Source organism: Nomascus leucogenys, chromosome 8 (assembly GCF_006542625.1).
Source record: "Nomascus leucogenys isolate Asia chromosome 8, Asia_NLE_v1, whole genome shotgun sequence".
In the NCBI taxonomy this organism is placed as follows: Eukaryota; Metazoa; Chordata; class Mammalia; order Primates; family Hylobatidae; genus Nomascus; species Nomascus leucogenys.
The window spans coordinates 14,639,246-14,650,175 of NC_044388.1; the positions used below are offsets into that span (position 1 = coordinate 14,639,246).

The 10,930-nt window shown below is 39.1% G+C and overlaps 1 protein-coding gene across 1 annotated transcript in view; it reads left to right on the plus strand.

The window, feature by feature from the left end:
* Positions 1-10,456, plus strand: part of MSL2 (MSL complex subunit 2) — a 45,447-nt gene extending 34,991 nt beyond the window's left edge. Inside the window, exon 2 of the mRNA XM_003265259.3 lies at positions 6,638-10,456. Coding sequence (XP_003265307.1) covers positions 6,638-8,229 — 1,592 coding nt within the window. The 3' untranslated portion in view covers positions 8,230-10,456. The remainder of the gene's footprint in view (positions 1-6,637) is intronic.
* The last annotated feature ends 474 nt before the right edge of the window (positions 10,457-10,930 follow it).

Genomic DNA, 10,930 nt, shown 5'->3' on the forward strand with positions numbered 1-10,930 from the left:
TATCCACACATTTTTCTGTGTGGATATGTTTTTATTTCTCTTTAGGTAGGTTCCTAGCAGTAGAATTTTTCTGGTTTCTATGGTAAATTTGTGTTTTAACTTTTTAAGAAACTACCAAACTGTATTTCAATGTGATTGTACCCGTTTTACATTTTACCAGCAGTATATAAGGGTTCCAGTTTCTTCACATCTTTGCCAACTTTTGGCATTGTCGTTTTGAATTTAGCCATTCTAATGGGTGGGCAGTAGTGTGCCATGGTTTTACTTTGACTAATAATATTGAGTATATTTTCATGTGCTTATAGTCATTCATTTTTTTTTTTTTTTTTTTTTTTTTTTGAGACGGAGCCTTGCTTTGTCATCAGGCTGGAGTGCAGTGGCACTATTTCGGCTCACTGCAACCTCCACCTCCCGGGTTCAAGTGATTCCCCTGCCTCAGCCTCCCGAGTAGCTGGTATTACAGGCATGCACCACCATGCCTGGCTAATTTTTTGTATTTTAGTAGAGATGGGGTTTCACCATGTTGGCCAGCATCATCTCGATCTCCTGACCTCGTGATCTGCCCACCTTGTCCTCCTAAAGTGCTGGGATTACTGGTGTGAGCCACCGCACCCGGCTGGTCATTCATATATTTTCTTTGGTGAAATGTTTATTCAATTTTTTGCTTTTAAAATTGTCATTTTACCGATTTGAATTTTTTTTTAATTGAGACGGAGGCTTGCTCTGTCTCCCAGGCTGGAGTGCAATGGCGTGGTCTTGGCTTGCTGCAACCTCCGCCTCCTGGGTTCAAGCGATTCTCCTGCCTCAGCCTCCCGAGTAGCTGGGACTACCAGTGCATGCCACCACCGCCAGCTAGTTTTTCTTTTTTTTAGTAGAGACGGGGTTTTACTGTGTTGGCCAGGCTGGTCTCGAACTCCTGAACTGCCCACTTCGGCCTCCCAAAGTGCTGGGAGTGAGCCACCAAGCCTGGCTTGCATTAAGTTTTTTTCTTAAAATGTGATTTGCAAATATTTTCTCCCAGTCTGTGGTTTATTTTTGACCTTTTCCTTCCTTCCTCCCTCCCTCCTTCCTTCCTCCCTCCCTCCTTCCTTCTTCCCTCCCTCCCTCCTTCCTTCCTTCTTCCCTCCCTCCTTCCTTCTTCCCTCCCTCTCTCCCTCCCTCCTTCCTTCTTCCCTCCCTCCCTCCCTCCCTCTCTCCTTCCTTCCTTCCCTCCCTCTTTTTTTTTTTTTTTTTTTTTTTCTTTTTTGAGACAGTCTTTCTCTGTTGCCCAGGCTGGAGTGCATTGGCACCATCTTGGCTCACTGCAACCTCTGCTTCTCAGATTCAAGCAATTCTTCTGCCCCAGCCTCGTGAGTAGCTGGGACTATAGGCATGCGCCATCACGCCTGGCTAGTTTTATTTTATATTTTTAGTAGAGACAGGGTTTTGCCACATTGGCCAGGCTGGTCTTGAACTCCTGACCTCACGTGATCTGCCCACCTTAGCCTCCCAAAGTGCTGGGATTACAGGTGTGAGCCATCTCGCCTGACCATTTTTTCATTTTGTTAATGGTGTCTTTTGAAGCACAGTAAGTTTTTAATTTTGAGAAAATCCATTTAACTGTTTTTTTTTCCTTTTTGTGAATTGTGCATTTGATGTCACATATAAGAACACTTTGGCCAATACAAAGTTACAAAGATTTTCTCCTCTGTTTTCTTCTAGAATTTTTATATTTTAGCTCTTACATTTAGGTTTGTGATCATTTTAATTTTTGTGTATGTTGTGAGGTAAGGGTATAAATTTGTTTTTTTCCATTTGGCATTTGGATATCAAATTGTTTCACATGGTATGTTGAAAATACTCTCCTTGGCCGGGCACGGTGGCTCACGCCTGTAATCTCAGCACTTTGGGAGGCCAAGGTGGGCGGATCACGAGGTCAGGAGATCCAGACTATCCTGGCTAACACGGTGAAACCTCGTCTGTACTAAAAATGCAAAAAAAAAACAGCTGGGCGTGGTGGCGGGTGCCTGTAGTCCCAGCTACTCGGGAGGCTGAGGCAGGAGAATGGCGTGAACCCGAGAGGCGGAGCTTGCAGTGAGCCGAGATCGTGCCACTGCACTCCAGCCTGGGCGACAGGGCAAGACTCCGTCTCAAAAAAAAAAAAAAAAAAAAAAAAAAACAACTTTCCTTTCCCCATTGAATCATCTGGATACTCTGTCACACAAATTGGTTGACCATAAATGTAATGATTTGTTTCTGGACTCTGAATTCTGTTCCACTGATGCATGTGTCTATACTTTTGTCATTACCACGCTGTCTTGATTACTATGGCTTTATAGTAAAATTCAGAATTTGGTAGTGTAATTCCTGTAATTTTGTTGTTTTTCAAAGTTGTTTTGCCTGGCCTCTGTGATTTCATATAAATTTTAGGATCAGCCTGTCAATTTCTTTAAGAAAAAAAGCTGCCTTAGATTAAAGATTGCATTGAACTTACAGATAGATCAATTTTGGGGAAAATTACCATCTTGACAATATATTGATAGTCTTCTAATCCGTGGACATGAAATGTCTGTTTAGATACTCTTTAATTTCTTTCAGCTGTGTTTTGTAGTGCTGAGTGTAGAAGTCTTTATTAAAGTTTTTCTAAATATTTTAAGTATATTCTTGATGCTATTGTGAATGGAATTTTAAAAAATTAGTTTGTTCATTCCTAGTATATAGACATGGAAAATGCAGTGGACTTTTGTATATATTGTTTGTGCTATGACCTTGCTAAATTTGCTTATTGGTACTGGTAGTTTTTTGAGATTTTCTGTAAGCAGAATTGTGTAATCCATTACTAAAACAATTTTACTTATTTCTTTTTAGTCTTCATGCCTTTTTTTTTTTCTTTTTCTTTTGAACCTTACTGCACCAGCTAGAACAAGTACAATTTTGAAAAGAAGTGGCAAAAGCAGGCATCCTTTCCTTGTTCCTGATTTTTGGAAGGAAAGCATTGTGTTTTACCTTTAAGTAAAGTTGGCTTTAGATTTTTTATTGATGCCCACCACCATCAGGTTAAAGAAGTTCAATTTCTCGTTTGTGAAGTTGTGTGTGTGTGAATAGGTATTGTATTATATGTTGTGGGATTCTCTTGAATGTTTTGTTATGGATTTTGTCATGTTTATGGGAGATTTTGGTTTGTATTTTCTTTTTTTTAATTTTAATTTTTCTGAGATGATTTTGTTGCCCAGGCTGGAGTGCAGTGGCATGATCTCGGCTCACCGCAACCTCCGCCTCCTGGGTTGAAGCGATTCTCCTGCCTCAGCCTCCTGAGTAGCTGGGATTACAGGCATGCACCACCACACCTGGCTAATTTTTGTATTTTTAGTAGAGATGGGGTTTCTCCATGTTGGTCAGGCTGGTCTCAAACTCCCCACCTCAGGTGATCCGCCCACCTTGGCCTCCCAAAGTGTTGGGATTACAGGCGTTGAGCCACAGCTCCCGGTGGTTTGTATTTTCTTTTGTCTTGTGGCCTTATTTTCTTTCATAGTAGTTACTGGCCTTTAAATATGAGTTGGGAAGTGTTTTCTCCTCCTCTATGTTTGGGTGTTACTTCTTTTTAATTATTTGTTAGAATTTACCAGTGAAGGCATTTAGCCTTGGAGTCTTCTTTTGAGGAAAATCTTCAGTAGCTATTTAAAACTTTTATTACAGGTCTATTCAGTTTTAAAACGTTTTCTCCGGTCAATTTTGGTCATTTGTGTCTTTAGAGAAATGTGTCCATTTCATCGAAGTAGTCTAAAATTGTTGGCATAAAGTTGTTCATAGGACTTCCTTAATTCTTCACATTTTGTGTAGGGCACTAATGATACTCTGACCCCTTTCATTTCTGATTTTGGTAATTTGTATTTTGTTGTTTTCTTTGATCTTTTAAAACAACCAACTTTTGATGTTATTTATTTTTCTCTTTGGTTTTTCTGCTTTCTCTTGTATTGGTTTCTGCCCTAATCTGTATTTATTTATTTTCGTTTTTTTTGAGATCGAGTAACTGGCTCTGTCGCCCAGGCTGGAGTTGAGTGGCACTATCTTGGCTCACTGCAACCTCTCCTCCCAGGTTCAAGCAGTTCTCCTGCCTCAGTCTCTGAGTAGCTGGGATTACAGGTGTTCACCACCCTTGGATAATTTTTGTATTTTTAGTAGAGACAGGGTTTTACCATGTTGGCCAGGCTGGTGTCGAACTTCTGACCTCAGGTGATCGGCCCGCCTTCCTGACCTCAGGTGATCAGCCCACCTCGGCCTCCCAAAGTGATGGGATTACAGGTGTGAGCCACTGTGGCCTGCTCTAATCTTCATTATTTGCTTTAAGCTGGTTAGTTTGGGATTCCTATTAAGGTGAAAGAAAGCTTTGGTTATTGACTTGAGACTTTGCTTTTTTATTTTTTATATTTTCTATTTTTACGGGGCATACACATATATACAGTGTGTTTTAAAAATGGGCTTTACAATATGTAGTTTTATCACTCGGTTTACAACTAAATATATCGTGAACATTTTCTCTTCAACAGTTAAAAGAATTGCGTAGCTTGGAGGAAACATTTATTTATTTTGTTTGCTTTTGAGACGGAGTCTGATACGGACTTTAAAAGCTATAGATTTCCCACTAAACACTGCTTTAGTTGCATTCTCCAAATTTTGATATGTAGTGTTTTCATTTGGTAAATGTTTTCTCAATTTCTCTTATGATGTTTTTGGTTTATAAGTTATTTTGGTATATGTTTAATTTCCAGATACTTGGGGATTTTTCTGATTTTTTTTTTCCCCACTGATTTCTAATTTCTGTTGTGATTGAACATATTCTTTTTGTGATTTATGAGAACAGGTACTGCTTTGGGTAATTGCTGACCATTTGTTTGGATTGGGAACCAAGGAGCAGTTGCAGCTTTGGAGAGTAAGGGTGGAGATGGGAACTGGATCTAGTTCCTTTCCCTTCTTGGTTCATATGTATATGTCATTTATAATTTGAGAATTGTGTCAAGTTGGGGGACTACTTCATTATACTGTATTGTCGCAGTTAGGATACTTGTGGTTTATAATTAAACCATGGTCGTTTTGAATTCTGTCAGAAGAATTTGAGCCCAGTATTATACCCTAGTTTTTTATTTCTTTAATAAGTTTAAATATAATTTTTTCCATTTTGTATTTTTTTCTAGAAGAATTTGAGTTGAGTAGTACTCCTTTTTTCTTTGTTTTAATGTAGTTGAACATCGTTCTCTCCTACTGAAACTCTTTTTTTTTTTTTTTAAATGAGATGGAGTTTTGCTCTTGTCGCCCAGGCTGGAGTGCAGTGACACAATCTCGGCTCACTGCAACCTCCGCCTCCTGGGTTCAAGGGATTCTCCTGCCTCAGTCTCCTGAATAGCTGGGATTACAGGTGCCTATCACCCTGCCTGGCTAATTTTTGCATTTTTAGTAAAGATGGGGTTTCACCATGTTGGCCAGGCTGGTCTCAAAGTCCTGACCTCAGGTGATCTGCCCACCTCAGCCTCCCAAAGTGCTGGGGTTACAGGCGTGAGCCACCACACCTGGCCTTCCTTTTTTTTTTTTTTTTTTTTTTTTTTTTTGAGACTAAGTCTCGCTCTATTGCTTAGGCTGGATTGCAGTGGTGTGATCTCAGCTAACTGCTACCTCAGTTTCCTGGGTTCAAGTGATGCTCCTGCCTCAGCCTCCCTAGCAGCTGGGACTACAAGTGCGTGCCACCATGCCTGGTTAATTTTTTTGTATTTTTAATAGAAATGGGGTTTCACCATGTTGGCCAGGCTGGCCTTGAACTCCTGACCTCAGGTGATCCGTCCACCTCAGCATCCCAAAGTGCTGGGATTATAGGCATGAGCCACTGTGTCTGGCCTGAAATGACATTTTGATCTTTTTTCTTTAAAGTTTGATTAGTATATATGCGGTAAAAACTGGTTGAAAATTTTTTTCTGTGAAGATACTTTTCTACTGATTAGTGCCCTCAAGACTATCTTTTATGAGGGCAGAGACTAAATCTCTCTTACTCATATCTTTTTCCCCAGTGTGCAGCACAAAACAATCAATATGATTTTGTTCAGCATGTTGTAGCATTGCCATGTTGTGTTAGGTTGAGGTCCAAAGGGTTTTTTTTTGTTTTGTTTTTGAGACAGGGTCTCGCTTTGTCACCCAGGCTGGACAGGCCAGGCAGTGGCAGGATCATAGTTCACCGTAGCCTGAACTCTAGGGCTCAAGCCATCACCTCAGCCTCCTGAATAGCTGGGATTACAGGCACACGCCACCACACCTGGCTATCCAAAGAGTTTTAACCCTAGTTTGTGCTTCTGGTGTCTGATCTTCACCTCTTTAACTGTATAGACTTTGGAGGAAGAGGATAAGAAGGTGGACCAGAACGTATTGCTTGGGGAGAGAGACACAGAATCAAGGATGATTCTGGTTTGAGATAACGGAATGGGGAATATGGCATGAAATCAAGCGAGCTAATTGAGGATTCTTCCGTTTCTTCTAAGATATATTTTTTGTTATCTGGTCTAGTGAGTTTAATTCATCTCAATTTTGATAGATTACTTATGTCATCTAAACTTTAGTTTATGAAATGGTAAATTTATTTTACTAAAATCTTTGCTTTCCTCCTTCTCCCCCTTAGGACATTTGCTACAAGATCCTATTGCACCCACCAACTCCACCTGCCAACATTATGTCTGCAAAACTTGTAAAGGCAAGAAAATGATGATGAAACCTTCCTGTAGCTGGTGCAAAGACTATGAGCAGTTTGAGGAAAACAAGCAGTTAAGCATCCTAGTGAACTGCTACAAAAAACTATGCGAGTATATAACACAGACTACACTGGCACGGGATATAATAGAAGCAGTTGACTGTTCTTCCGATATTTTGGCTTTGCTTAATGATGGATCATTGTTTTGTGAGGAGACAGAAAAACCGTCAGATTCATCCTTTACTTTGTGTTTGACACATTCCCCTTTACCTTCAACCTCAGAACCCACAACTGATCCTCAAGCTAGTTTATCTCCAATGTCTGAAAGCACCCTCAGCATTGCTATTGGCAGTTCTGTTATCAATGGTTTGCCTACTTATAATGGGCTTTCAATAGATAGATTTGGTATAAATATTCCTTCACCTGAACATTCAAATACGATTGACGTATGTAATACTGTTGATATAAAAACTGAGGATCTGTCTGACAGCCTGCCACCCGTTTGTGACACGGTAGCCACTGACTTATGTTCCACAGGCATTGATATCTGCAGTTTCAGTGAAGATATAAAACCTGGAGACTCTCTGTTACTGAGTGTTGAGGAAGTACTCCGCAGCTTAGAAACTGTTTCAAATACAGAGGTCTGTTGCCCTAATTTGCAGCCGAACTTGGAAGCCACTGTATCCAATGGACCTTTTCTGCAGCTTTCTTCCCAGTCTCTTAGCCATAATGTTTTTATGTCCACCAGTCCTGCACTTCATGGGTTATCATGTACAGCAGCAACTCCGAAGATAGCAAAATTGAATAGAAAACGATCCAGATCAGAGAGCGACAGTGAGAAAGTTCAGCCACTTCCAATTTCTACCATTATCCGAGGCCCAACACTGGGGGCATCTGCTCCTGTGACAGTGAAACGGGAGAGCAAAATTTCTCTTCAACCTATAGCAACTGTTCCCAATGGAGGCACAACGCCTAAAATCAGCAAAACTGTACTTTTATCTACTAAAAGCATGAAAAAGAGTCATGAACATGGATCCAAGAAATCTCACTCTAAAACCAAGCCAGGTATTCTTAAAAAAGACAAAGCAGTAAAGGAAAAGATTCCTAGTCATCATTTTATGCCAGGAAGTCCTACCAAGGCTGTGTACAAAAAACCCCAGGAAAAGAAAGGGTGTAAATGTGGGCGTGCTACTCAAAATCCAAGTGTTCTTACATGCCGAGGCCAACGCTGCCCTTGCTACTCTAACCGCAAAGCCTGCTTAGATTGTATATGTCGTGGCTGCCAAAACTCCTATATGGCCAATGGGGAGAAGAAGCTGGAGGCATTTGCCGTGCCAGAAAAGGCCTTGGAGCAGACCAGGCTCACTTTGGGCATTAACGTGACTAGCATTGCTGTGCGTAACGCTAGTACCAGCACCAGTGTAATAAATGTCACAGGGTCCCCAGTAACGACGTTTTTAGCTGCCAGTACACATGATGATAAAAGTTTGGATGAAGCTATAGACATGAGATTCGACTGTTAAATCAGTGGGTCTTTTAAACCTACTCCTGGTAGGGAAATAGCTACAGTTTTACGGCAGCTATGGTTCTGTTGGTTTAACTTGCCGGAGCTCCTGCATATAGATCACTTGTATCAAGTGTTTTCATTGCTAAGTTATATGTGTTAGTGTCGGGGAAATAGTTTGCAGATAATGGAGGAGTAACCCTACAACTATATATGTCCTTAGTTCTTACAGAACCTCATAGTTTGAGAACAAAGCTGATGCAACTGATTTATACAAAATGAACTTTGGCAAGAAAAATAACATTAACCTCATTGTTTATGGCCATGCTTTGTGCATAATCAAAGTTTATGATTAAATGTAAGGAAGTGGTATCTAGTCAGTCCATAAAGATTGTGCTAATTTTTTTGTGGAAAAGTAGCCATTAGTTCAGGAAACTCAGTGCTGCCTTCAGACGCCATTGATGTTTCTCTTGTTGGAAAGCTGATGTGTCCAGCTCAACCTTTGTGCTGACATCATACCATTTCTGATCATGAAATATTGGCTACTGGTGTATGTAGCAGTTCTTAAATCAGCAGTATTATGAAAAAAAAATTCCCCCTCATTAGAATGTTTAAGAAATCTTTTTAAAAAGTAAACTGAAATTCTGTCTGACTACAAATGTTTAGCTGTTACTCATTTCTAGGGAAGAAATTCTAAATCCCTCCTTCACTTTGAGCAGTGTTCTAATTGGATAAATGAAGTGAAGGAGAGTAGTTTTATTCTGAAGGTAATTAAATTTAGACTATGTAGTATGTGACAGAATTATTTTAAAATTATAAAAAGATTTTATTTAGTAATTGGGATTTACTTAAAATAATTTCGGAATAATGCCCCCAGACTTGCCCAGATTTATGTATTGTACTTGCCGCCACTTTGACTTTTGTTTTCTCTAATAGTTTATTTGCCACAGTCTTTATTTTGAATATGCTCCTAGTTTTTCTTTTTTAGGGTGCTGTTCATTATGAAGGCTTCTTTATAGAGGCCTAATAAGAATGCCTTTTTATAAAGCCTGTGCATTTAGGTAGGTTGAAGCTAGGAGGATTTTCTTTAGAATGCTCTTTTGCATGTAAAGCACAAAGTATGTTTCAGTTTAAATGCACTTCTTCCCGTAATTTTTATGGGGAAGACAAGTGAGTCACAAACATTCTGTTGAAGGGAAATCTAGTCAGTTGCTTGAAAGAGCACAGCCCAAATAAAACAAGGACTGACTAGGTGTAATGAAATAACCTGTGATTTAAAAGAAGAGCTGCAGCTTTGACAGTGCTTATTTAAAGAAAAATACTGCTGGAAAATTTCCAATTTTTACTACGTTCACCATCTCTAGTAAGATCTGACATATGCTGAAGTTATGTTTTGATTTGGCACACAGCATGTTCAATGATGGTTACTCGCCTAGTACAAGACATGGAGAAGAAACCTTTGGACACAGAGCAGATGACACCTCCTTCTGTTTTGTAGCGTATCCTGGTGTCATTTTCTGTGAATGTGGTCAGGTAGAGTTGTTTTTGTTGTTGTTGTTGGGCTTTTTTTTTTCTTTTTTTTTTTTTTTTTTGGTCTCTTTTGGTGGGGGGGGGGTGGGCTAAAGCCATAGGAAGAAAAATGTGATGTATGTGTCCAGTATGTACTATTTTGTTTTTGTTTTGCAAGAAGAGTTGAACTATTTTTGATAACAAGAGTAAATGGTGGAAAATGCTTCTTAGTTGTCTTGTCTTTATTTGCTTTCCAAGATTTGGGATTTTATTTAATTCCTTTAAGTGTTAGCAGTGTCTTATGAAACATGTATTTACCTAACGTTTGTAACAGTTTTGTGTTGAACCCAGATGCCCTGCTATATAAAGTTGTAAATCTGTTCTTTATTCACTAATGATCACTGCAAAAATGATTAGAAATGAGATTGTACACATGGATGAGGATATATTTTGCAAATCGACCAAACTTTCCTAATATTATGATCTTAAAATTCATAGAGTACTTTATTGCTTCCCAAGTTTGATAATCTTGTGTTTTTTTTGATGCATGGGAGGTTGGCAATATAGACAAAGTGGAAATCATTAGTATGTGAGGGCCTTGATTGTTATGTAATATTGCCAATGATGAATTCAGGTTGTTTTTAGCACAAGTTTCTCTTTTTTATGCTGGTATTCTCACTGCCACATTTTTGGAAACCTGTATTACACCTTAAATCTATCAATAAATGATAGTTTTCTAATTCTATGTTGTAGAATACTGAAGAGTTTGGGATAGCATGCTCTGAATGGTCTGTATGATATACATCTGGGGAAGAGTAATCACAGTGCCTTGATTTTTATATTATTTTTCTTTATACCACGAGTTACTTAGGAATGCTGACAAATGGCTAACGAGGGATGATGGAGAGATTTTTACTGAAGTAACTGGATTTACTTCATCAGGATTTGAAACCACCAAAGAACAGCAGCATTTAATATGACACATCCTGAACTGTTGAGTCCTTGTTATTAATATAAATGATCAAATGATCTTTTACCTTAGGTAACAGTTTTAGAGCTGACAATTTTATCTTTTTGGTTAGCTTTAAGTCTGCATTTCCATGAGGAGGTGTAGTATGGTCCTAGGGATAAAGAATTCCTTTTATTTCATTGTATTCTTAGTTAAAACAATTTCATGGTGACCTTGTTGAAGAAGAGTAAAAGTTTTATGG